Source organism: Mauremys mutica, chromosome 6, assembly GCF_020497125.1.
Source record: "Mauremys mutica isolate MM-2020 ecotype Southern chromosome 6, ASM2049712v1, whole genome shotgun sequence".
NCBI lineage: Eukaryota > Metazoa > Chordata > Testudines > Geoemydidae > Mauremys > Mauremys mutica.
In genome coordinates this window covers 15,658,945-15,686,886 of record NC_059077.1, presented here as the reverse complement: position 1 = coordinate 15,686,886, position 27,942 = coordinate 15,658,945, and the positions used below count along the sequence as shown (strand labels likewise).

General features: G+C 43.8%; 1 protein-coding gene across 5 annotated transcripts in view; it reads right to left on the bottom strand.

Moving 5' to 3' along the window:
- Window positions 1–22,411: 22,411 nt before the first annotated feature.
- The window catches only part of SKA1 (spindle and kinetochore associated complex subunit 1), a 43,187-nt gene continuing 37,656 nt past the window's right edge, over window positions 22,412–27,942 (bottom strand). For all 5 annotated transcript variants that reach the window (XM_045020116.1, XM_045020117.1, XM_045020118.1 and 2 more), the window contains one exon: window positions 22,412–25,040. In XM_045020116.1, coding sequence (XP_044876051.1) covers window positions 24,892–25,040 — 149 coding nt within the window. In that variant the 3' untranslated portion in view covers window positions 22,412–24,891. The remainder of the gene's footprint in view (window positions 25,041–27,942) is intronic.

Below are 27,942 nucleotides of genomic sequence, written 5' to 3'. Positions count from 1 at the left end.
ATAACTAGAGAACTTCAAAGATTTTCTGAAAATAAATCTATTTTTCTTAGTCTCACCTGCCCCAACCCAAAGTATGAGAACTTTCTTGACTTTCAGATACAACTTTAAGAAGTTGAATTAAAACCACTCTCAGAACACTATGGATGCAATATAGACAGTATGGAGACCGAGATAAAACTCTTGCCAAAAGTAATCGAACACTATAAAGAACAGAAGAAACCCAAGACTGACAGTTTGCTGCAGCTGCTAATTTTTTTTGGATAAATACATACTTGCCTTCTATAAACTGCATACATTATGTGTGATTGATGTGAGTGTTCCTCTGTCAAGTGCTGCATGTAAAAGAACATTCATATGCCTTCCACAGGTGAAAGAGCACCCGAGGAACTGCATGACAAGTGACTGGTTAAGGGACTTGGCTGTCATGGCTATTGACACAAAAGTTGTTTAAGTCTCTTGATCTGAAGAGAGTTGTCAACAGATAATTTGCAGCTGCTCACAACAACAGGCATAGCCAGCTTCAATAAGGTCTTCATCACCCCTTCGTTTCCATGAACTAATTATTCTAGCATTGCCCCATCTCTCACTGTGCCACCACCTCCAGATGTGGTGCCACCTCTTGCTGCTGCTACCCACAATGCCTCTGATCGTGCTGTTGCCTCTTTGGCATCTCTCATCTCACCACTCCAGTCACATAGAGCCAAGACTGCCTGGCCCAGCATAGCTCAAGTCATACCTCCAGGACTGCTGGGTAGGAGGTACCGTGTTGCTGTGTCATTCACAGCTCAGCCTGTCTGGTCCGGTCATGAAGTTTCATGACCATCTAGCCCTGGTCTTTGGGATTACAACTCTAATTCACTGCTGCCACCTGCTCAGCTTTGTCTCTCACCACAACACCATCTTCACCCCAGGTCTAAGAAGGCTCTTCCCTAGACCAGCTATTAGTGACTTCTACTGCAGAGATCACTGGGGAGAGAGAAAAGTGTCTCAGCTGAGTCTATTCTGCCCTGTCTTCAAGCTTTAGGGGAAGGAGCATTATGGTCGCTATGTATATTATAAACCTCATCCAAGAAAGAACACTGTTGTGCCGGGTATTGTACACCCACATATTGAGACAATCTCTGTCCCAAAGAGCTGACAATGTAAATAGGGAAGACAGACAAGGGTGGGAAGCAAAACAGAGGCAAAGCGACTTGCCCTAGTTCAGAGAGCAGGTCAGTGGCTCAGCCAAGTCCCAGTCTCTTGCTCTTCCCCATTAGGCCAGGCGCCCCCACTGCAAGACGGCATTGTGATATGGATATTGGTCCATTAGACTGAGACAAAAGCACTGTCACTCGTGACTTACACCAGTGCTCTGCTGGTGGCAGTTTGTTGCATTAAGTCAACGTGCTACCAACAAGCCTAACCTCTGAATTTCTAAACAAACTTCAGTGTGTTGCTGAAGAAATGCCAAAGTCCCAGAGCTTCCCTGCTGACCGCGGTTTTCAGAATCAGGCTGTTGCAATTAAAAATGCTTCCTGCACATTGAAGGAGAGACTTTTAAGTACCCGCGCTCTGGCCTTTTGGGCCTTCCATGGCTGTGTCTGAGTTCGGAAAACATGAATAAATTATGACTCACCAGCTAAGAAATTCTTTTGTCAGAAGCCCCTTTGCGCTACGCAGTCACAATCTGCATTGTCACTGGAGTGGTAGCGTCAAACCAGCAATCCTAATTCCCCTTTAGGGCTACGAGTGCTTTGTTGGTACATGTAACAGCTTCTCTCTTTCAAAACCAGACTGCTTTTATTTCAGGTTAACGCAAAGGTTAGTCGGATGATATTAATGCTTAAAAATAGATCGAGTGGGAAAAGGGAGACTTCCTAATTAGTTCAGCTTTTGTTGGTGACATTTCCTTTTCCCCTCACACCTAAATGAATTCAGTGCTTGTCAATGTATGGAATAAAAAGCCCTGGCCTCAGCCAGACTTAAAGATCCTGATCCTGCAGCCCTTAATCTCATGTGCATTCTCGCTGATGTAAAGCCTGTGGGCCAGATCTGCAAATGGTGTGAACTGGGGGTCGCTCCTTTGAAATTAGTATGGCACTAGGGTAAGAACTGTGCTGTGCCTCTGAGAACTCGCAGCCAAAGGGGGAGAGAGGGTGGCCTTAGATGCCTTTACACCACCTTTGTGCCCTCCCAATCCTGGGCTGCTCTGTGGGGTGGAGAAGCCCCTGGCATGATTGAGATAGACCTGAGAGGCCTGTATATATCACAATAGCCTGCCTGGGCTGCAGCATGGTCCCAGATCTCCAGTGCTGCCTGCTACAGCCCTGCCCATGATACACCCACCCTTGCACATCCCCTACAACAGGGCTTGCAAGGGGCTCCTTGGAAGCCAGCCTTATGGGTATCGTCAAACAATGCCTGTACCAGTTCCTCCCTCAACCAGAACTGTGATTTGCAGCTGCTCTGACCCCTTTACCTGGTGCAAAGGGGCTGGAGCAAGTGGGAAGTGGGGAGTAGGGAATTTCATCACTAGCTCCTGTAATAATGACAGTTATTGTCAATAATGACTTGCATCCGAAGAAGTGGGTATTCACCCACGAAAGCTCATGCTGCAAAAACATCTGTTAGTCTATAAGGTGCCACAGGATTCTTTGCTGCTTCTACAGAACCAGACTAACACGGCTACCCCTCTGATAAATGACAGTTCAGTGACCATAACATCACTTGATTGGGATGGGTGGTCAATACCTCTATTGTTCAAAATAAGTGATCCGTCCACAATATCTACTGAGGTATTTACCACCATAGCATCCCATCTGAACACCTCCCAAGTGTTAAAAAAGAAGGAACAAAAGTTCAAAACAATCTGCTTGTCTTCCTTCCCCTGTTGGTAGGATTAAAATGAACAGTTGATAGATTTTTTAAAAATGTTTTTGAATTTCACCTGTAACACAATAAATTTTTTTGGCTCCCAAGGACAGCGTTATATCGAGGTAGAGGTGTGTGTAAAGCAGTGGTTCACAACCTTTCCAGATTCCTGTACCTCTTTCAGAGTCTGATTTGTCTTGCATACCCCCAAGTTTCACCTCACTTAAAAACTACTTCTTGACAAAATCAAACCTAAAAATACAAAAATGTCACAGCACACTATTGCTGAAAAATTGCTGCCTCTCTCATTTTGTCCGTATGAAAATTTAGTTGATACTGACTTCGCTAGTGCTTTTTACGTAGCCTGTTGTAAAACTAGGCCAATATCTAGATGAGTTGATGTACCCCCGGAAGACCTCTGCGTACCACCAAGGGTACATGTACCCCTGGTTGAGAACTACTGATGTAAAGAAACTCCCAAAGATAAAGCCACTGGCAAGAAAAGGACGAAGCACACAGACCTGATCAGCGATGCTACCCTCCCTCACTTGGTCACCTCTCGCTCCTCTCCCTCCCGCCCCATTGCTTTTGAGTGGTATTTACAAAATACCCCCCAAAAATTGCCTTCACAAACCATCACAGAAATAAAGGGGCAGTTGTCCACTCCAACCATTTTAACTCTTCTTTTTGACCCAAACCAACCTAAATCTTCTCTTGAGAGGAAATCAGTACCTCTATGCATCAGAAATCAGTACCTCTATGCATCAGAAAGCCAGAGATCGCCACTTTGGAAACAAACAAAACCCTCACAACTAGAGACGGATGACAGGGGGAGGGCAACGTGTAGAAATAGATGCAGCTTCTGCTGCCTTTATTGTACTTGTCCTAGGAACAAACAAAGCCCTTTCACTTCCCTGGCTGTCCAGCCTGCAAGTACTACATTCATTTTACTTTGAAGTATTCTGAAAAGTGGTTCTCTGGACATGTCATATTTGCATTCTCTCAACGACTCCAGATCAGATTTGCTCAGTTTATAAGCAAAAAGATGATTTTATTGTTTTCTAACTCACAGGGCTCCAAACTCCACCTAGGATCTGAAAAATCTAGAGGAGTTCTTTCTGCCTTTTACCCCATCCCTGGTAGCAAAGATCCTGCAATCCAGATTTTAGCTGGCATGTTTTGTTGATGATGCACAAGGCAGAGTTGAATCCAGTGTTCTCTTCAGTCCTTCCAGTCCAGGGTAGGGGCCTTGGCAGAGACAGATGCACCCTGGAGGTGAATGCCTGGCTGCGAGGATGGTGTCACCAGCAAAGTTTTGGCTTCCTTGACCACAGGGATGCTGTTCCAGGAAGAAGGGCTGCTAAACAGAAATGGGGTCCACCTATCTTGGGGGGAGGGATATCTCCAGTGGTTTGAGCACTGGCCTGCTAAACCCAGGATTGTGAGTTCAATCCTTGAGGGGGCCATTTAGGGATCAGGGCAAAAATCTGTCTGGGGATTGGTCCTGCTTTGAGCAGGGGGTTGGACTAGATGACCTCCTGAGGTCCCTTCCAACCCTGATATTCTATAATTCTATCAAGGAAGGGGAAGAGCATATTTGGCTACAGACTGGCTAACCTAGTGAGGAGGGCTTTAAACTAGGTTCAATCACGGCAGAAGACCAAAGCCCACAAGTAAGTCAAAAACATGGAAACCTGGGAAAAGCATCAGAATCTGGGGGGAGCATGGGCTGTTATAGCAGGGATAAAGGAGAGAGAAGACAGAAGGTGGGGAATTAAATCAGTACCTTAGATGGGGAATAAACAGGAAGAATTCAAAATACTAGTAAATAAACACAACTATGACATAGTTGGCATCACAGAAACTTGGCAGGATAATACACATGACTGGAATATTGGTATAGAAGGATACAGCTTGCTCAGGAAGGACAGGCCAGGATAAAAAGGGAGGAGGTGTTGCCTTATATATTAAAAATGTATACACTTGGACTGAGGTTGAGATAGAAATAAAAGAGAGACTTGTTGAAAGTCTCTGGGTAAGGATAAAAGAGGTAAAAAACAAAGGTGATGTCATGATAGGGGTGTACTACAGATCACCAAACCAGGAAGAAGAGGTGGATGAGACTTTTTTTTAAACAACTAACAAAATCATCCAAAGCACAGGACTGGGTGGTAATGGGGGACTTCAACTACCCAGACATCTGTTGGGAAAATAACACAGCAGGGCACAGATTATCCAACAAGTTCTTCAAATGTAGTGGAGACAATTTTTTATTTCAGAAGATGGAGAAAGTTACTAGAGGAGAGGCTGTTCTAGTTTTGATTTTGACAAATAGGGAAAAACTGGTTGAGAATTTGAAAGTAGAAGGCAACTTGAGTGAAAGTGATCATGAAATGGTAGAGTTCATGATTCTAAGGAATGGTAGAAGAGAGAACAGCACAATAAAAGACAATGGATTTCAAGAAGGCAGACTAACAAACTCAGGGAGTTGGTAGGTAAAATTCCATGGGAACCAAGTCTAAGGGAAAAAACAATGGAAGACAGTTGGCGGTTTTTCAAAGAGACATTATTAAGCGTATGAAAGCAAACTATCCCACTGTGTAAGAAAGATAGGAAGTATGGCAAGAGACCACCCTGAGTTAACCAGGAGATCTTCAATGATCTAAAACTCAAAGAAGAGTCCTACAAAAAGTGGAAACTCGGTTAAATTACAAAGGATTAATATAAAAAAATAACACAAGTATGTAGGGACAAAATTAGAAAAGCCAAGGCACAAAATGAGATCAAACTAGTTAGGGACATAAAAGGAAACAAGAAAACATTCTACACATATATTAGAAACAAGAGGAAGACCAAGAACAGAGTAGGCCTGTTACTCAATGATGGAGGAAAGACAATAACAGAAAATGTGGACATGGCAGAGGTGCTTAATGACGTCTTTGTTTCAGTTTTCACCAAGAAGGTTGATGGTGATTGGACATCTAACATAGCATATGCCAGTGAAAATGAGGTGGGATCAGAGTCTAAAATAGGGAAAGAACAAGTCAAAAATTACTTAGATAAGTTAGATGTCTTTAAATCATCAGGGCCTGATGAAATGCATCCGAAAATACTCAGGGAGCTGACAGAGGAGATATCTGAGACACTTGCAACTATGTTTTAAAAAAGAGAGACATTCCAGAATACTGGAAAGGGGCAAATATATTGCCAATCTATAAAAATGGAAATAAGGACAACCTGGGGAATTACAGACCAGTCAACTTAACTTCTGTACCCAGGAAAATAATTGAGCAAATAATTAAGCAATCAATTTGCAAACACCTAGAAGATAATAAGGTGATAAATAACAGTCAGCATGGATTTGTCATGAACAAATCATGTTAAACCAACCGGATAGCTTTCTTTGACGGGGTAACAAGCCTTGTGGATGGGGGGAAGCAGTAGATGTGGTATATCTTGACTTTAGTAAGGCTTTTGATACTGTCTTGCATGACCTTCTCATATACAAACTAGGGAAATACAACCTAGATCAGGGGTGGGCAAACGATGGCCCCACGGGCTGGATCCTGCCCCTCAGGGCTTTGGATCTGGCCTGCGGGACTGCCCCCCGTGGCACCGCAGACCCTGGGCCCTTGCCTCCAGGCACCTCCCCCCACAGCTCCCATTGGCCGGGAACAGGGAACTGAGGCGAATGGGAGCCTCGGAGGAGGTACCTGGAGGCACAGCAAGGGCAGTGCATGCAGAACCCTCTGTCCCCCCATTACCCAGGGGCCACAGCGCTTCCTGGAGCAGTGCGGGGCCGGGGCCGGTGTGCAGGGAGCCTGCCCTGGACCTGGTGCGCACTGCTGCCACCCCAGAGCCTGAACTCCTCCTGCACCCTGACCTAAGCCCCCTGCCTGCACCACGCACCCCTCCTGCACCCCAACCCTCTGCCCTGAGCCCCCTGCCACAAACCTCCTGCACCCCAACCCCTTGCCCTGAGCTCCTTGCTGCACCCCTGTTCACCCCAACCCCCTGCCCTGAGCCCCCTGCTGCACCCTGCACCCCAAACCCCTGCCCTGAGCCCCCTCCCGCAGTCCACACCCCTCCTGCACCCCTGCCCTGAGCCCCCTCCTGCACTCCGCACCCCTCCTGCACCCCAACCCCCTTCCCTGAGCCCCCTCATACACCCCGCACCCCTCCTCTGCCCAAATCCCTTGCCCTGAACCCCTTCCTGCACACCGCACCCCCTCCCACACCCCACGCTCCCTCTTGCACCCCAACCCCTTGCCCCAGCCCTGCATACAATTTCCCCACCCAGATGTGGCCCTTAACCCAGAAAATCTGCCCACCCCTGACCTAGATGGAGCTACTATAAGGTGGATGCATAACTGGTTGGAAAATCTTTCCCAGAGAGAGTAATCATCAGTGAGTCACAGTCAAGCTTGAAAGGCATAACGAGTGGGGTCCCGCAGGGGTCAGTTATGGGTCCGGTTCTGTTCAATATCTTCATCAATGATTTAGATAATGGCATAGAGAGTACACTTACAAAGTTTTCAAATTATACTAAACTGGGAGGGGTTGCAAGTGCTTTGGAGGATAGGATTAAAATTCAAAATGATCTGGACAAACTGGAGAAATGGTCTGAAGTAAATAGGATGAAATCCAATAAGGACAAATGCAAAGTACTCCATTTAGGAGTACACGTACAAAATGGGAAATGACTGCCTAGGAAGGAGTACTGCGGAAAGGGAGCTGGGGGTCATAGTGGATCACAAGTTAAATATGATCAACAGTGTAATGCTGTTGCAAAATAAGCAAACATCATTCTGGGATGTATTAGCAGGAGTGTTGTAAGCAAGACACGAGAAGAAATTCTTCCGCTCAACTCCACACTGATTAGGCCTCAACTGGAGTATTGTGACCAGTTGTGGGCACCACATTTCAGGAAAGATGTGGACAAATTGGAGAAAGTCCAGAGAAGAGCAACAATGATTAAAGGTCTAGAAAACATGACCTGTGAGGCAAGATTAAAAAAATTGGGTTTGTTTAGTCTGGAGAAGAGAAGACTGAGAGGGGACATGTAACAGCTTACAGGTACATAAAGGGTTGTTACAAGGAGGAGGGAGAAGAATTGTTGTTCTTAACCTCTGAGGATAGGACAAGAAGCAATGGGCTTAAATTGCAGCAAGGGAGGTTTAGGTTGGACATTAGGAAAAACTTCCTAACTGTCAGCGTGGTTAAGCACTGGAATAAATTGCCTAGGGAGGTTGTGGAATCTCCATCATTGGGGATTTTTAAGAGCAGGTTTGACAAACACCTGTCAGGGATGGTCTAGATAATACTTAGTCCTGCTTTGAGTGCAGGGGACTGGACTAGATGACCTCTCGAGGTCCCTTCCAGTTCTATGATCTATGATTCTGTAGCTGTATTTACTCTCCAGTGCTAACAGTCATCCGCTTTTATAGCTCCCCAAGTAAAAATAGCTTCCTTTTGCAGAGCACTTTCATGCAAACAGTATTCCAGAATGTGCTTTATAAAGCTAATAAATCATGTGGTTACATGGCTCAAATAAGAAATAATAGAGCAGTGGGGAGAAATTAAGAGGGGCAGGCAAGGAAGATAAAATGTTTGTTGCTGTTCAAGATTAGATGAGCTGCAGAGGAGAAAGCTTTTGCAGGAAAAGTAGGAGAGTTGAGGAGTTGGAAAGTGTCATTTTTAGACCTGTTTCTGGCTAAAGCTAGACGTTACCATTTTTTTTTTAAGGTAAGTTCCCAAGTGCAATAGTTCTATTCTATACAGGTTTTTATCTCAACCTTATCACCATGGTATCTGAGTGCCTTCCTGCAGAGCATTAAGGGAAGAGACTGATACCTGTCACATGGTTCATCCTCTCCCCAATGGTGTGTTTTGGTCGGGGATTTTTTTTTTAAATGTATATGCTCCTTGGTGTTAGAAAAGGCAGGTCATTTGCATTTGGCTCCTTGCATTTGGAAAGGAAAGTGGTGAGGTTTGTTAACTATACAGAGAAAGCCAACGTTATGAAGGATGCACTATTCCTGTTATGAGGCAATATGAAAGTAAATTCAATCCATGATGTCACTTGGGCTGCTGCTTTTCATCACTGTCGGGGGGGCAGAGTTGGGTGGATTCGGAATGTGAGTACCTGCCCGTGAGTGGCTTAGTGAGGAAAAGGAGAGCTGTGATGGGAAATGCAGGGCCAAAATATCAAAGCAGCCTGGAAACCTGGGCAGAAACATTCATTCAGAGGCAATGGCTGCTGCTTTCTCTTAGCTCAGGAGCCTGTTTAAATTTTAATTAGAGTGTATATATATATACACGTTTATACACACAAAGCTCCTAGCTGACGTGTTGCCATGGTCTTTCTTCAGCAATAAGAAAGACTCACTCTGAAGGTAATTGTTTTATCAGCAGTTCCGCTGCCACCAGCAGGTCTGCTTAAATGTCAGCCCCAAAGCACCAGCATTTAACAACCATATTATTCACACTCCACATAACTGAACAAAAGCACCAGTTAATAGTCCAAAGTCATCATAGGGGAAAAGGGGCATATTTTTTCATTCATAGGATTTTAATGACTCAGTGACATTGCTATTCTTCTAATTTATTATCCATTTATCAAGTTGGGAGAGGAAATCCTGGAAAGTGTCTAGCGATTCCTGAATTTTACCCGAGTAGGGAAAAGCAAACATGGAGGAACGTTGAATTGTCGAATTGTAGGGAACATATATACACTTTTACAAACATCTGTGCCACGTGCACTGGATACTTTGCACTTCCTCCACCCGCTCTGGAGGCTTAGCGTACATGCTGCGATCTAATCTGCCTGAAGCCATGTGTTCTCATTGGGTGCATGAGGATCTGCATCGTTGCAATAATGATGCTGTCATGCAACACACACAAATTTTGTACTGCAATATTTTCCAATAGGAACTTTAAAATCCAATTGGTGCTGCCTGTAGGGTTTACGTGGATGAGGTGGTGTGGCACAGAGGCAAAAGGTTGAGGCAGTGCAGCCTACTGGGTAGAACACTGAACTGGGATCAGGAGTTCTAGGTTCTATTTCCAGCTTGGCCACTGGGTGACCCTGGGCGAGTCATTTCACTGTTATGTGCCTTAGTTTCCCAGTGTGTTAAATGGAGCTAATGATGTTGACCTCCTTTGTAAAGCACTTTGAACCCTACTGGTAAAAAGTGCTATAAGAGTGAGGTATAGTTAATTGTTATTTTATTTGATGGCCGCATCAGTCCTGAACACTCCCCAAGTGTTGAGATGCCCACATCACTCACCAGTGCCATCCCAGAGCACCAATAAAACCATGCCAGGCTGCCCCACATTATAGTTGGTACATGCCACATATTGTACAGAGATTCTATTTTAGAATTATTTAAGAGAATTTGAAAATATTTTTACTGGGACTATTTTTGCATCCCTCTATCTGAAAAACCAGTTGTTATATTTCATTAACTTAAGTCCAGCTGTACAAAGTTTCTTAAGGGTTAATGCATTCTACAAAGCAGACACATAACAACTGTCCCGGCATGTAATAACACAACTTTAAAGTCGAGTCACAGTGTCCAAATATTATGCTATTCAATAATGGGAGTGGTGGGGAGTTTACTCCTTAAACCCATTACCCCACGATTATTCAAAGGGAAAAAGAGAGCGGGGCAAGTGGAAGAAAACCATGCTAGCGCGAGAGACTAACCATATGACAATAAATATATTTCCAGCTTGTAATAGACTCAGCATATTATTTAATTAAAAAAACCCTATTAAGATCACTGCAGTTTCCCAGGGTGGGAAATATTTAAATTGGTTAAGCAGCTTACACTTTGCAGCAGCTACTATAATCCAACAAACAAGTTCTGTCCCAGGCACCGAGATCAACTGAGAGTAATGATAGGATTAATATTTCTTTATGATACTCCTCCCATGAAGCCAGTTTACGGGGTCACCAAGCAATCTAGATCACATTCACGGCATGTAATTATCCTAGCAGGCTGAACAATTTCATAGTCTGTAGCCTATTTACTCAGAAATGTTTAAATAACTAGCCTGGGCAATACATTTATGGGGGAGGGGGTGGAAGAGAGAGAGAAAATGAAGTATTGCATATTGTAAATCTAGAAACTTGAGTTAGCAAAATTATAAAAACAATTTGATTTTATTTATGTCTGGCGTTATGTAACGCTAGAATGAAAATATGCATTGTGATTTCATATATGTGGTTAAATTTAATATCTATCCTTATTCGTTCTATTTCCCAAAGATGCATGAGACACAAGGGAATAAGTTTATAAAACCTATGAAGACAAGGTAACTACTCAAGTTTGAATTAAAATCCCCATTGCTTTCCTCTTCTCTTGGTTTCATAACCTGCATTTCTTACCTCGTTATAAGGAAAGGAAAAGCCATCTATTTCATAGCACAGATATCAGTGGCTCAGGTTGTCTTGGGTTGATGCTACCTGGAGAGATGCGTGCTTACCTATGATTGGAACAGATAGTCCAGTGGACTGATCTTGGAGTCGGTAAACCTGTCTTTTCACAACTCTGCCAGTGATTTGCTGTGCAACGGAAAAGCCATTTAGCCTCACAATATCTTACTCCCTTCCTCTGTACAAGGGAGACAATGCATATCAACTTTGTCTTGCACTTTGAGGTCTATGGATGAAGGCTCCATATAAGTGCAAATTATTATTGATCATTGCCAAAAGGTGGTACTTAGAAGAGATCCACATCTTCAGTTTGCTTTGAGATTCATAGATTCCAAGTCCAGAAGGGGCCGTTGTAATAACCTCGTCTGACCTCCTATATAGCACAAGCCACAGAACTTCCCCAAAATAATTCCAAGAGTAGATCTTTTAGAAAAACATCCAGTCTTGATTTAAATCATGCCAGTGATGGAGGATCCATCATGGTGGCCTTTGGTAAGTTGTTCCAACAGTTAATTACTCTCACTGTTAAAAATGTACACCTTATTTCCAGTCTGATTTTATCTAGCTTCATCTTCCAGGCATTGGATCATGTTATAGCTTTCTCTGCTAGGTTGAAGAGTCCATTATTAAATATTTGTTCCCTATTTAGATACTCAGAGACTGCGATCAAGTCACTTCTTAGCTTTGGGATGACTAGCACATAACTTTGGGATGAATTTCAAAGGGATTTTGAATGACATGCATGGACAATAAGTCTACTCTCCGTTTTTGCTATTATCCTGTGATATAAAATTCTGATGGAGGAGAACTCCCAATAAATATCCAGGATGCAGGTGCCGATACAGTGTGTTGTAGTTAGCTTGCACTGCATTTACCTAGTCTTTCTCCAGGCTAGCCCCCAGCCTACCTCAACACTGACCTGGAGGGACCTCCAGTAGAGAGTAGAAGATATTTTTGAAGCTATCCTGCCATTCAGTCCTGGTAGCTGAGGCTGCCAGCAAGTATTCCAATTAAAAGTGGTGATCTTAAAATCCTGTTAATTAGAAACTGAATTGAGCTCACAATCTCAGCCACAGGCTGCCCACCAGCACACAAGCTGAGGCTACCAGACAACATACATAGACCACCAGCCAGCCAGCACTATCACGACCGCAGTGGGCTGGATTGGATAGACATCTGGGGAAAATGACTGAAATGAAAAGGACATAGTTGAGGACTTCTATTCCAACTCTCAGTCCTGTCTCTATTCAAATAGTTAGGAGGGAAAAAATAATACTGTATAGCCATAGCCTTTGATACTGGATGCTGACTCAGTGGAGGAGCCGGAGGAGCAGTTTGGGAATGGAAAATCATATTTCTTTCATTCTTGTATTATGATACTTTTTTAGATGGTTATAGAATCAGGGCATCAAACCTTTGATCTATATTCTGCCAGGTTTCTGGAACTACAAAGTCAATCACATTCTTTCCTTCAGGAAGCAGATTAGTTACCAACTAATGGCTCTTAATTCACTATTTGTCTTACAGCTGTATAAACTTCTGAATAATGGTATTTATCACAGCCAAGACATTCACCAACAGGATCCTACAGAGAAGGAGAGGCAGATGGTAAAGGCTAAAGGGATATCTTCTTTGCTGTCATTTTGGGAGTGCTCTTGAGGTGAAGTGGATGACGACATTGGAAAGTTAATACAACAGCACTAGAAACTGGACATCCACATGCCAGATACAGTCAGATTGAGCTGAGGTAAGGAAGCACTACCTACTGATTAGAGACTAGGTCGAGGAAAGCAGGAGCTCCTTAGGTTCTAACTCAGGTGTTCTCAAATTAGGAGTCGGGACCCCTCAGCGGGTTGGCGAGGTTATTACATGGGGGGTCGCGAGCTGTTAGCCTCCATCCCAAACCCTGCTTTGCCTCCAGCATTTATAATGGTGTTAAATATATTTAAAAGTGTTTTTAATTTATAAGGGGGTCACACTCAGAGGCTTGCTGTGTGAAAGGGGTCACCAGTACAAAAGTTTGAGAACCACTGTTCTAACTGTAACAAAAAAAATTCGCAGTCTGAGCACTGAGGAGGTTTAGGTAGTACACTTCGCTCAGCCGTAATTGAAAAGAAAAGCAGATCAGGAATACAAATCAGATGCTCTGTCTATTCTGGGAGTAAGGGAGACAGATAGCCACTGATCTATGTGGCAGGAATTTGGATGCAACTTCCGATATAAAATCAATCAAATCTAGCATAGGGAGCCTAATTGTCCTGCTCCCACGACAACATAAGAGTAACTCCATGCTTTTGTAGTCAAAGGCAGCCAATTGTATCCTGAGCGTATGGAGAACAGGGCTCCTGGTTGGCATTTACCAAAAGTTGTTTCAGCTTGATGGCTGCTCAGTAGCCTGGATGAAATGAGTTGGTGTTCTAAATCCATTGTCTAGTGAACACACTACAAAACCACCCCACCAGGCATCCTTACTGGGAGTCTCAGCATAGCTGCAAAGTGCTGTAGGATGCCGTGACACTTCCTGGGCATACCCAGGGTTGGGAGGCACCTTACTACCACTGGCCTTATCTGTGCCTGCCGGGGGCCAGCTCCCTGATTGCACCAGGCACAAGCAACACAAGCGCTCCCCTACACATGCTCCGTTGTCCCTCTGCAGATAAGCAATGGGCACTCCCTAACTCCCAAGACACCTGAATGTCCCTTGGCATGTCCAGTCCCCGATCCATTGGACATTCCTTTGAGAATAGCAGATCTGCAAACGGTACATCTCAGCTTACCCGTTTCCCATCAGGTGGCCGCTCCACTCAGCTGACAGCACTGTGACTTGTTTATAGTGAAAACCATAACAAAGAACAGAGATTCAAATAGTAGCAAGTAGGTAGAAGTATTGGAAACGGTTACATCTGAAACAAAATCATAATATGTCTTCTAGAGCAGGGGTCGGCAACCTTCGGCACGTGACCCATCAGGGTAATCTGCTGGGTGGCCGCAAGACATTTTGTTTATGTTGACCGTCCACAAGCACGGCCCCCCACAGCTCCCAGTGGCCACCGTTCGCCGTTCCCAGCCAATAGGAGCTGCAGGAAGTGGCGGCCAGCACATCCCTGCGGGGACGTGCATGCACTCTCCCCACCCCGCACTGTGTTTCCTCCTGTAAATTTTGTGATCTCTTGTCAGCTTCACAATCTTCCCTATCTGGTAGCTCTGTATCAAAAGAGACTTATAGTAAGACATGCAGTACACAATAATCAACCAGGGAGGCAAACATCTCCTACCCCAGTCTGAACAAAATCTGTTTATCACCTTCTGGTGACCTGTCTTAACTTAAATACCTTAAGAACATAGCTTTAGTATAAATTCATCCTTAAATATCATCCGTACACGCATCTTGCACTGATTAGGACAGCCAGTGCATTACTGACTGTTGGTAGAGACCTCACGTCACCCTTTGGTGCACTCTTACATAGACATCAGACCCAAGGGATCCCTCTAAATCCCTATGCACTCCTTATGCCCTCTTCCTATGGGCACCAAGGGGTCTCAGGGTCACAGACACAGAAATAAAACTCTCCTTTCATGCCTCGCAGTAATCTCTCCAGGTCTCAAGGTACCTTGGCTGAATTGCAGACAGCCTGTCTGGATTTGAACACTCCCTCTTAAGCATTTGGAGCCCAAACATTGCAGCATTGTGCTGGTGCAGAAGAGCCAGAAAATGAAACTAATTTATTTTCATTGTCCAGAAATGAGTGTTTACTCTCTGCTTTCCTTTCAGCATTGGTACTGAAAAGTAAATCAGATTTTTTAAATTTTGTTTTACTGATCTAAGATTATTAGTAACATGGGTAAGGAAATTGGTTTTAAAAAAATGCTTAAACATGACAGTGTCCCTTTAAAGTGCCACCTAACATGAAATACATAGGTCTGTTTCACTAGTACCAGCATCTTAGTGTCATTTCACTCCTTTGAAACTAAAGGCTTTGTAGGATAAAAAAGTCAGTGCATTTCCAAAGGTTAATCTGATTTGTTGAGCCTCAGCTGAACTACCGGTATTAATGATTAGCACTGTGGTTTCTATTATGGAAATGCACAGCTAGCAACCGCTATGCCAACAAATCTTTTAAACTGAAACAGCTCATGTTTACAAAGCATCCCATCTGACACCTACTTGTTCTGTTTAGACCACAGGGAAATTTAATTATTTAGGTCTCTCAGTTGCTGCACAGATATCAAATATAAAATATTAGTCTGTAATTGTAATGCAGCTGTTCAACACAGTGAGAGCCACTTCACCAGCAATGATGAGTCAGCCTGAGACAGCCACTGTAAACAGTGGTAATCATGATGTTGCCTTCACTTTTGGGTTGTTAGAGGATTTTGTTCATTACAAAACAAAATTCAACTCCTACACTGATCAACTCACAAGCAGTTCTACTGAACACATAATAGGTTTCTTCAGGTATTAGCAGGATAGTCTCAGTGACCTAAACCCATTCCAGCTTTAAGAGACAAAATAGGCCAGTCTCCCAACCCTTACTCAAAAGTCATAGAATATCAGGGTTAGAAGGGACCTCAGGAGGTCATCTAGTCTAACCTGCTGCTCAAAGCAGGACCAATCCCCAGGCAGATTTTTGCCCCAGATCCCAAAATGGCCCCCTTAAGGATTGAACTCACAACCCTGGGTTTAGCAGGCCAATACTCAAACCACTAAGCTATCCCTTCCCCCCAGTCATTGTTTTAGGTTTTCCCTCTTCTCCACAACCCAGAGGACAATTATCTCAACTATCTCAGAATTACATACTGAGTGAGTCATAGGAGTGACTAAACCCGGGGCTGCTAACGCCCTCAATGGAAAGGGCCAAATTCTATTTTAATTATGTTCCGTGGGCTGCAGTACAAATTTAAGACTCCGTATCCCCCTCGATCCATAGTACAACTCCCACTGATGCCAAGGGGGAATTTGCATAAAGATCCAGGGTAGAATCTGGCTTTTATGTAGTTACTGAACTTTTAGTCATCACTTATTCCCGTACATGTTCAGTATCCTTGTGAATCACTGATGCTGTCAGCAGACTGAGGAAGAAATCGCGACATCCGTTTAAATCTGGAAGGTTTTCAATGAAGCCATTAAGGCTATTTGTTATGCAGCACTAACGGGCTCAGCACTGCACAAGCAAAATAAAGCACAGGCAGCTTAGCTCCAAAGGACCTTAGAGTGGAAAAAGTCGGCATGGGCAAGATAGGACACACTGGAAAACAGAAGAGGAAAAATAGGACGGCTTTTTTCTGGTTATTACGATTAATAAAAGTTCCAGTCTCTGCTATTCAGTCCTCAGTGTCAGTGACCAGGACATGGGCGAGCTAGCCCAGTGGTTGGAGCAGGAGTGTGTAGCCAGGAATTGGAGCTGAGGGTCAGGACTGGGTTACCTGGAATGGGTAAGGCTGGAGCCCAGGCAGGAGCAGGGCTAGGAACAAGTAGACACAAGAGCTATCACAACTGTGGGTGGACGCTTTGAGGAACCACTGAACTGCTGCAGAGCTTAAGAACTGGTCTGCTGCCCAGTGTTCCCTCTAATTTTTTACGTCCATGTGTGGAATGATTTTTTTTATGTGCACCAATATGGAAGTGATGTGTGACACGTCACCTTCATATTGGTGCACATAACAAAATTCATGCGGTGGGGGTGGTGCCGAGGGATTCAGGGTGCGGGATGGGGTTCAGGGTTGGGGTGTGTGGGGGGATGAGGGCTCTGCCTGGGGGTGCAGGTTCTGGGGTGGGGTCAGGGATGAGAGATTCAGGGTGCGGGGGGGGGTGTCAGGTCTGGGGCAATGGGTTGGGGTTCGGACTCTGGGGTGGGGCCAGTGATGAGAGGTTTGGGCTGTAGGCTGCCCGGGGGTTGCGGTGGGGACAAAGGACTCCCCCCAGCCCTCTCTTGCTGCAGCAGCTCGGGGTCAGGGGAGAGGCATCTCTCCCTGGCTGCAGCAGCTTTGGTGGTGAGCTAAGGGAGGGGCTCTTCTCCCCCAGCTACAGCAGGTCCATGCTGGGGCACCTCTCTCGCAGTCATGGCAGGTCCGTGCTGGGGGAGAGGCATCTCTCTCTGCCACAGCCCTGAGCAGGGCTTAAAAGGCAGCGCGTGGCCGCACAGCTTAAAGGGAACTTAGCTGCTGACTCTTCCAGCCAATCAATCAGGCAGTGTAGCCAATCAAGCAGACTACTACAGGCCAGCTATGCTCATTAGGTAGCCTAGAGACTGGCTCTGGTGCAGGCCCTGCTTCCAGACTGTCTTTGCTGCAGGCCGATTCCCGACACTTAGTCTCTCAAGAACATCGGCAAGATTGTCAGATAGTGTCAATTTTAGAAGCACATTTTGTGATGTGGATACTTGTCCTCTGGGTGCTGAGCTGAGATTATCAAACTCATTTCACATAGTCCCACCAAACAGTAGCAAATTTTTGTCACCATTGACCTGAGCTGGATTTGAACTGGTGAGCTAGAGTTAAAAGGCTCTACATACCATTACCAGTCCAAAAGCCATGCTATCCCCTACTGACGGAGCAACGTATTTCTAAACAGTAAGAGCCTGATGAATAATCCAATCTTACAGCATTGCTATCCCCTGTGACGTTACATAGGTGATGGGAATTTAGGAAAAAAAGTCATGTAAACCGAGCAAAAAGATCAATAGTTGGGGAAACCTGGGGATTCTTGAAAGTTAGGGTGAGTGCTGCCAAATGTTAGTGGCCCTCAAAGCAGGATCTATCTTTTTATGGCTGAACAGTTTTATAATTTGGTTTAAAAAAATAAATAAAAGCATGCACACCTCTTCTGGGAGAGGGGATAAAGGGAAAAAACTGTAGCTTCACCCCTTTATCCAGCTAACTGAAGGCTTGATCCTGCAAACACTTACACTTACTACCCGGTAAGTAGTCCCATGTGAGGTGTTATCTCAGGGCCAATCAGGCAGTCAGCTGCATTGCATGAAGCCCTCTGCATCATTAAACACTACTTCAAGGGTTCACTTGCTTGTTAAAAGTGAGAGCAAAAATCTTTAACCCTAACCCAGAAAAGGTGGGGATTTCCACTTCTCAGGGTCTCTCATGTACAGTCTATCATAGGTTTCTGTATTTATTTACTGGTATTAATGAGATGGGGTTTATGATAGCCAGTGTTAATGTAAATTAAATACTCGCTTTATTCCCTCCCACTGTCCGCATAAAAAGAAACAGGTGCTGTCTATTGTGCAAGTTGCTACATCCCCACAAGCTCCCAAAGTAACAGGAGGCTGCATATTGAATGAAATACATGAAAACTTCCAACATTCACCTTCAATCAAAGCCTTCTGTTTAACCAAAGGCATTTTACCAGCAACAGAATGGCAAACTGAATAGGATTTTTCTTCTCTTGTTTGACTGGTTCACTTTGTCTCTAAAGTTCTAAGACGTTTCCTTGTGTTATTAATAAAACACTAAAGCCTACCGGAAACATGAGTGTGAGTGTCTGTGCTCTTTTAAACCAAGAAGCTGGGTAGATCATTAGAGAGCCATTTATGCACCGCATTTAGGAGAAGTCACTCTTCAGCTTTTGCAAGATTCTGATCTGAATTTGTCTTGATGCCCATTTATGAAATCCTACCGTAAAGAAATCATCGGAGGCAGACAGAGAATCATAAATCTCACACAGGCAGTGGGATTAGGTCAGGGGTCTCATACTCAAATGATCACAAGGGCCACATGAGGATTAGTACATTGGCCTGAGGGCCGCATTACTGACACCTCCCCCAAGCCACCCTCAGCCCTGCCCGTACTCCACCCCTTCCATGAGGCCCCACCCCTGCTCCGCCTCTTCCCACCCTTTCCCTGCCCCCATTCCAACCCCTTCCCCGAAATCCCCACCCCCTCCCTGCCTCCAGGGGTGCAGGAGGGGTGTGGGGTGTGGCGGGGGCTCAGGGCAGGGGGTTGGGGTGCAGGAGGAGGGCGGGGTAGGACAGGGGGCTCAAGGCAGGCTCCCTGCCTGCCTGCCCTGCCTTGCCCCCACCCACTCTGGGAAGCGTTCAGAACCTGGGGGAGGAGGGGCACAGGGGTCTGCGTGTTGCTGTTGCTTCAGGCACCGCCCCCAGCAGCTCCCATTGGCCGGGAATGGGGAACCGCGGCCAATGGGAGCTGCTGGAGGCACTACCTGAAGCAAGAGCAACACACAGACCCCTGTGCCCCCTTCCCCACGTTCTGGCCGCTTCCTGGAGCGGTGCAGGGGCAGGCCAGGCAGGCAGGGAGCCTGCCCTTCCCCTGGTGTGCATCGGGCTGGAGCTGCTCTAGGTAAACGCGGGGGCGTGAGGAGCTCGCGGGCTGCAGAAAATAACTCCGCAGGCTGCGTGTTTGAGACCCCTGGATTAGGTCTTTTGCTTTCTGAAAGAATCCTTTCTTAACAGCAGGAATAATTTATTTACAGGCTTTTCAAAAGTATTGATTGCAGTAGAGGAGGGATAGCTCAGTGATTTGAGCATTGGCCTGCTAAACCCAGCGTTATGAGTTCAATCCTTGAGGGGGCCACTTAGGGACCTGGGCAAAATCAAAATTGGTCCAGCTAGTGAAGGCAGGGGGCTGGACTCGATGACCTTTCGGGGTCCCTTCCAATTCTATGAGAGAGGTATATCTCCATATATTATTAATTAGGTACCTTATTCTGTATGGCTCAGCCACAAGAAAGCAACATTCCTCTAACAGATAAAGTATAGGGTGTTTTAACCTTTGTTCTCTCCTCACAGTGCTCCATGTCCTATGAAAGGGTAAAGTGCTATTAAGTAAGTCAGGATGGGTTGGATGTCATTCAAAAAGGACAGAGGTAAGGTTGTGGGGTTGGGCTAGTGTGTATTGTAACTCTGTTTCCCTGTACAGGGGTTTAAGTTTGTGTTACCTCAACTGTATTATTTCCTGTTTTTCTGATGTCTAAGTGTCAGTGAACTTGACATTCTGAAAAATCACAAGTTAGCACTAGGCAACCTTAAGTCTGCATTAATGAAGTTTTTGGGCAATTAATTATACTATGCCATCTCACCCATCTGCTAGGATTGCTATACAAAGGTTCTCACTGTAACATTTAATGTTGCTGCCAAATGGATGGAAATAAGAGGAAAGATTTGGTGAGTGCTAACCAATCAAGAAAGGGGTAAATACACGTAAACTGAGACAAGCTGGGTGTTTGTACTTCAAGAGTGACTCCAGATAACGTATCCCTGTAACACAGTAAGAAGAGTGATTTGAGTGTAGAAACAATAAATCGTGAGAAGGTGAAGAGACAAGATTGGTGTAATGCATTGGTGTCCCTGATCCAGCCTGCAATTCAGTGTAAACTGCCTACAGAAGAACATTACTATGGTTTTGCCATTGAGTAAAGTGACTATGAAATAGTGGTTATATTTCCTCTAGAGAGTAACAGAAAAGTAATCTAAAGCAGTAGCACTGAAGCACTAAACTTCAAGAAAAGGGATTTTAAAATGAGGAAATTTTGTTAGAATCAGCCTCAGGGAAAATAATTTAGGAAATTAAAAGCTCAGAGTAACAGAATGAAGGCTGCTCACTAATATCCTGTTAATTACAGAAGGCGTGCATTCCCCAGAACAAGAGTGTTAAAAGGATTAGAGATAGGAAAAAAGCTAGCATGGCAAGGTAACCAAGCTTACTCAGTTCAAAACAAATAATAATTCAGCCAAAGTGATAATGATTGAACAGAACACACTTTGTATGCAGTGTTGTTGTAGCCATGCTGGTCAGGATATTAGTGACCAGATGGGAGATCTGTGCAAGCTCGAAAACTTGTCTCTTTCACTAGCAGGAGCTGGTCAAATCAAACATATTATCTCACCCTAACTTGTCTCTCAAAACAAACTTTGGCAGGAATATTAAGAAGTTAAGAAATGTGAATAGGCAAAGATAATGCAACTTTATTTCGTATATTGTCTCCATTAGATCTGCCCCCCAAAAGACTTTCTTTGTGAGACCAACAGAAGACTAGCTATAGGTCACAGACCTGGTCTAGACAAGAAAAATGACCTATTGTCAGCAGCAAGTGCAGCTGAATCAATGGTGAACCTGGTCAAGCTGCAAGCAGACAAAAAATTGTGCTCAGCCCTATTTTAGAAACAAAGGTTAATCTTTGTATATGCTCCCAGCTAAACCAGTTGTCTTGGTTACAGGACTAGCTGCACCTCTGTCCCCTTTCTGGTGTCTAACTGCACCCTGCAGGTTTTTTGCCTTGTGCCTTCATCTCTCTGAGGGTGGAATTCCATAATTTAGCTGTTCCTAGATGAAGCCCTGGGCGACAGCATCCTGTGGATCAACCATGCTTACCAAGCAGGTCTGACTGAGTTTGAGCACCAATGGTTCTTCCTTTTGAAAGCCCGTGACCAGTGGAGAATAGAACGATCAGACAACCTTTTAAAACCAAATTACTGTTTACTTTAACAGTAGGAACAAAGCATTTAGAGAAAAAGGATTTTAAAACAATCTACATACATCTCTATCTTGCTTTTCTCTGATGGTAAGCGGGACCCTAAATTCCTTGAACAACCCTCCCCTGGAGAAAAAGTATTCCTTTTTAAGCCAGCCCCTGTTCTTTTGATCTCCTGTGTTCCTGGGGATTTTTCCTGCCCTGGTGTTGTCTCTTAACAACTTAAGTATTTGTTGGGAAGCGGCTTATCTTGAGCCATTCTTTTTCTTTCTTCCTTGTTTTCCTCTCCAGCCCCCTGTAAACTAAACCACCCTATTCATACAGTAAAATCCCACTAACCAGGTCAACATACTGTATTCATAAATTATTACAGAGCAGCTCCAAATCCATCACACTAGTGTTCATCTGCAAACACACACATTCTCAGCAATATGTAGCCTGGTGGGAAGAAGACAAAGAGAAGTCAATCCAAGACAAGCAGAGGGAGAAGGCAGAAAATAAGTCTGCCAGATAGGCTGAAGTGAGTTTATGGAGGGGGATTTTGAAAATAGAAGGCATGAATGAATGGGGAGCCAGTGGACTTGTATGATGGAGGTGATTTATTTTTATGATAGATTCAGGATATTAAGCTTTTAATCTATCCTCTGAAACACTCCTGAGAATACAAAGGGTGCGCTTCCACTCACCCATTCCTCCGCTACCCCTCAGAGGTACATGCCGGACGTAGGGTAGGAGAGGCTGAAGAGAGCACACAATGACAGCTGGAGTTAGCAATCCTAGACTGAGAGTGCTACCGAAAGCTAAGAGCAATGAAGGGCTCTTCCTCCCTCTTGTGCACTGCTCTTGAGACATAGCTGGCCTGTCAGCTCACTCCATTATGAGTCCTTCCCCAACCTTTAACTTTCAATTCCTAAGTCTGTAGTAAGACTGTGGGTCCCCCCGCTTCTCCCTTCCCTCTGAACAGTACTCAGAGCTATGAACCCTCTGTGCCCCCACTATGTGGTCCTCCATCTTTGTGAGGGTAACTCTGGTATAGATGTGTTTTAGACTGTAAGCTCCTTAAGGCAGGGCCCAGGATAGAGACTCTGTGTTCTGCATAGTGCTGTGCACATTGCTTCTGCTCAACAACTAAAGAGCAGGTTGATTTCTAAGGGCTGGGAACTACATGTTAAACATTAATTCAAATTTTAAAAAATCCTTTTGATTATAGGCTGACTTCTACGGTACTACCCCATCTGTTTGTAGGATTACTCTATCGGGTACGCTGGCATGGACTAAAGTGACTTCTTCACGCCATTCTAAGCTGCACCAGCTGCCAACAGATCTAGGGCACAAAATAGGCTGCCCATGTGCCCTTCTTTAGCCACACCACCTACACCACCAGTCAAAAGTCAGGGTGAAGTAGAAGCCACTATGGTGAATCTTTGATAACCTAGAGAACTACCCCCTATACTGGGGAGATTGTCTAGGGGGCAGGTTGTTGGGTTTAGGACTACTTTGTGCTCATAGAGCAGTGTAAAGCAGATGAGAGCATCGCCTGTGCTGGGGCCCAGTGGACATAGTACTATACAGAAGAAAGAAACAGTCCCTGTTTTATTCTAAACAGGTCGAGCCTACACTAACATTTCCACCATTGCTAGCACCCAAGAAGCTGCACTTGTGCTAGCCAAATAATGTCACAACCACTACAAATTCTCAAGTGCAGAGACTAAAGTTTACCAAAAATTCAGAAGACACTAGAAATTCAGAGAGAAAAATCATTAAAGCTTTTGAAAACCAGTAAGAATTAAGCCAATGATCCATGAAGCCAGATCTCCCTGGTTCACTTCATGTACACTAAACTTTTAAGAAGACAACAGATGGACCCATTTGACAGCTACTCAAACTGAAATTCAGATTGTGCACTCTTTTCCACTTATGGCATTTGTGTTGAACAACACACAAAATTCATTCAAATATTACACAGAATGGAGACTACAGCTTGGATCTCATCACGTCAGTATCAGAGTCTCAGACAGTAAAGACTAAAACAAATCCAGACCTACTGAGCACTTACCCAGCCTTCTTTACTGACCTTTCAATAGTTCAAGGTTTAGTCAGGGTCTTCCGCTCATTAAACTCTCTCATTATTACTGGCAACATACAAAAAACGCTATTTTAGACTACTTGGTTACTATAACAACAGGTACAGGCCCAAAGAAAGAAAATAACCTTTGTCAAAACTTTTGTCAAACAAAAACATCTTTAACTGCCTGCAACATTGGAATTTATTGCAAAAACAAATAATTTATTCTAAGATTTGTTATATAGAAGCTAGTGGGTAAGCAATGTTCTAGAATAAGAGCCGTCAGTGTTAAATATTTTCAAAATAGAAGCCAAAATTTTCAGTTACATTATCATGGTTCTAGTATTTGTTTTGATTAAATGGGTTGGACTGAAGAAGAAATCTGACTGATGAAATGTGAAAAACCAATAGATTATGGAACCATCATCATCAAGTTTGGAAGCATTTATCCACTTCAGAGCTGCATGCCTGGCTCATTTTGGAAACCCCAAAAAAATTTTAGGGTTAAAAGAAAAAGATTGTACAAAAAGTGGAAGAGTGGAAATCAGTTTGATGCATTAACAAAATGAAATGCATACCCCCAAACAATTACCCATTGTTAGGGACAATCTCCATTATATAAACAAAAAAGCAGTATTACACTGCTGAGATTGCAGCTTTTCAGGCCACCACTTGTAGGGTGGCTAAGACATCTACCTGACAACCGCATGAAACCACTGGGGTGTTAATTACATTCATTTCTACCTTGGATTGGTTATTTATAATGGGAGTAAAGGCCAGTACAAGACACCAGAATCAAATGACAGTAGCCTAACCCAACAATTCAAATCAAAACAACTTTAAAAAGTTCAAGACCTTCAGATGTTTCTAATCCTGGAGAATGAACGCATAAGAAAGGAGGCTTATAATAATTCAAAGTGGATGCCTGATCAACGAGCTAGATATTTGTTCATCATTACTGTCATTTAGAAAATAAATTCGCTGAATAGGGAATTTCTGTGTATAGTGTCTTCCGACTTTCTGAAGGCATACCTTATGCCTAACAAAATATTTATGCTCTTAATCCTGGGCAAAATCAAGTCCAAAACCATATTAGCAGATAACGTAACGGACGAGTCGTGCACCACGGACTTCCCGCACTCTCTGGCAATGCCGGAGGATGTTCAGAATGCTGTGAAAGCGCTTATCCACCTTCAGTTGTGTGAACTCTTTTATATCAGCCTCCACGATAAAAAATTCACCTGGAGAACAAACATACCACACTGAGATGGAAACAAATATTTTATAGGATTTATTTAACATTTCAAAATGTAACACCCCAATCTTTTTCCACCATCACTTCACCTTGGTGATGAAATATACATTCAGGCAGCTCCCAAGTGGTGCACTGGCATCACACTTTGTCACAATAGTTCTGTTCCTGACCATTTTCTAAAATTAAATGCTGGAGGTAAACAACCTTTTCCATAAAGCCATTGCATTCTAGCCATTGACTTTCTCCAACTGCAGACCCAGATCTGTTTTGTGGTTCAAGCTCACTTCTGTTTTAAATCAGCTTTTTTACAGATTGAGGACAGAATTTAAATAATGTTACTTTAGCATAAAAGCTATTTATAGTCACAAATTCAAATTCAGTTTATACATCAAATTCTAAATTAAACTGCAGTATCCAGCAAGACAGTTTATTTCTTTAGCACAACATGAAGATGAAGAATATCCGTTTCTATAGCTGTTTGCATTGGAAGCTTTTTATGGGGAAATTGAAATGTGAAACTATCCAGCCAGACCAGAAATCCTTTATCCTAAATAATACTTCTAGATGCTGGATAAAGAAGTCCACCAGACAGTGCAAATACAAATAGGATTATGTGGCCCCAATCCAGAAGAGTTTACAGTCTAAGGCCCCAATTCTCCAACTACATCCACATGAGTGCTGAATGTATTTGCCAGATTGGGCTAAATTTATGTCATGCTGCAACAAAGGAGTAAACAGGTCAAGGCTTAAAGCAAAGAGATTACATGGTTCCTCAGCAAAGTCTACTGCACAGCATGTTGAGACGAAGGCCGACTGTTTGATTAGGTATTTTTTAAAAACAAAACCACCAAACAATACATTTGTCTGAGTCACTACTGATAGGCACTGCAGCAAACATTTGATCCTTGTCCATTTCTGGATTCCCAGATACTGTATCTGCAGTGACCAGTAGGGCCTGTTTTCATTTAAGATTATCCAGTGAATAATGTTGTGTCTCCTCAGAAGCAGACCTCACTACTGCCATCTATACCTTTGTCACCTCCAGGTAGATTACTGAGGACTCTCGAGATTCTGCTGGTAAAGACTGGAGGGGCTGCTAGGACGACATGTGACATTTCCCAGAAGTACCCAGGGTTGTGACGCACCTCACTACCACCTGCCCTTAGCGGGAGAAAGCCCTTTTCTGTGACTGCCAGGGGGTCAGCTCCTCAACTTCACTGGCTACAGACAACACAAGCACTCCCCTCTAGGCCTGCTGTTACTCTACAGGTTAGTGATTGGCACATTCCAACCACCAAGCCTTCCAAGCATCTCCCTGGAGCATCCAGCCCCTGGTCTCTCGACACAGATTTGCTGTTTCCAAAGACCCTAGTTTACCAGTTACAGATCACCACTTCACTTAACGCACAGAATTTAGATAAGCTTATAGTGAAATCAGGTATAAGTAGAGGACAGAACAAGAAGCAATGAGCTTAAATTGCAGCAAGGGAGATTTAGGTGAGACATTAGGAAAAAACTTCCTAACTGTAAGGATATATGAGCACTGGAACAAATTATCTAGGGAGGCTGTAGAATCTCCATCATTGGAGATTTTGACAAACACCCGTCAGGGATGGTCTAGATAATACTTAGTCCTGTCTCAGTGCAGGAGACTGGACTAGATGACCTATCAAGATCCCTTCCAGTCCTACATTTTTATGATTCTAATAGCAAGTAGAAGTATTAGAAACAACCAATTTGTTTATATATAAAATAAAATCATAACACGGATTCTAGAGCCCAGACTTTATTAACTAAATCTTTGATACTCAGACCTACATTAGTACAGGAGTGAAATCAACGATCAACATTACCCAAAAGAGCCACAGTAGTGTGAATTTTTATATATATGTATATATTCACAGTAGTGTGAATTTTTATATATATTCTCACAGCAAATAAATTAATAACTTAGTGCAAGTTGGTAACTTAAACGGTTAATAACATAGTAAAAGCATCCTGACTGGTTAATAACTTAGACTGGTTAATAATTAAAATCACACTTTATTTAATATCATGTGCTGCAAAGAGCCGCAGGAATCATAGAATATCAAGGTTGGAAGGGACCTCAGGAGGTTATCTAGTCCAACCCCCTGCTCAAAGCAGGACTAATCCCCAGACAGATTTTTGCTCCAGATCCCTAAATGGCCCCCTCAAGAATTGAACTCACAACCCTGGGTTTAGATCTGACTTACACAGATTCTGTGTGCTGCAATGTGCAGTAATAGAGCCCTAAGCTCTGGCTGAGTTACTTAAGTCCTCAAATCATGGTTTAAAAAGACTTCAAGTTACAAAGAATTCACTATTTACACTAGTTTAAACTTTCAAGTGACCCAGGCCCTAGGTCACTGCCAATCTGACCTGGGAGGAAATTCCTTCCCAACCCCCAATATGGCAATCAGTTAGACCCCGATCATATGGGCAAGACCCAGCAGGCAGATACATGGGAAAGAATTCTCTGTGGTAACTCAGAGAACTCCCCATCTACTATCCTATCTCTGTCCATTGGGGATTTTTGTTACCGGCAGTCGCTGATGGGCCTCATCCCATTGTAGGCAGTCCCATCATACCATCCCCTCCATAAACTTATCAAGATCAGTCTTGAAGCCAGTTAGGTTTTTGTCCCCATTGCTCCCCTGGCCTAGAAGGCTGTTCCACAACTTCACTCCTCTGATAGTTAGAAACCTTCGCCTAATTTTGAGCCTAAACTTGTTGATGGCCTGTTTATATCCATTTGTTATTGTATCCACATTGGCGCTTAACTTAAATAACTGCCCTTCCTCCCTGGTATTTATCCCTCTGATGTATTTATAGAAACCAATTGTATCTCCCCTCAGCCTTCTTTTGAT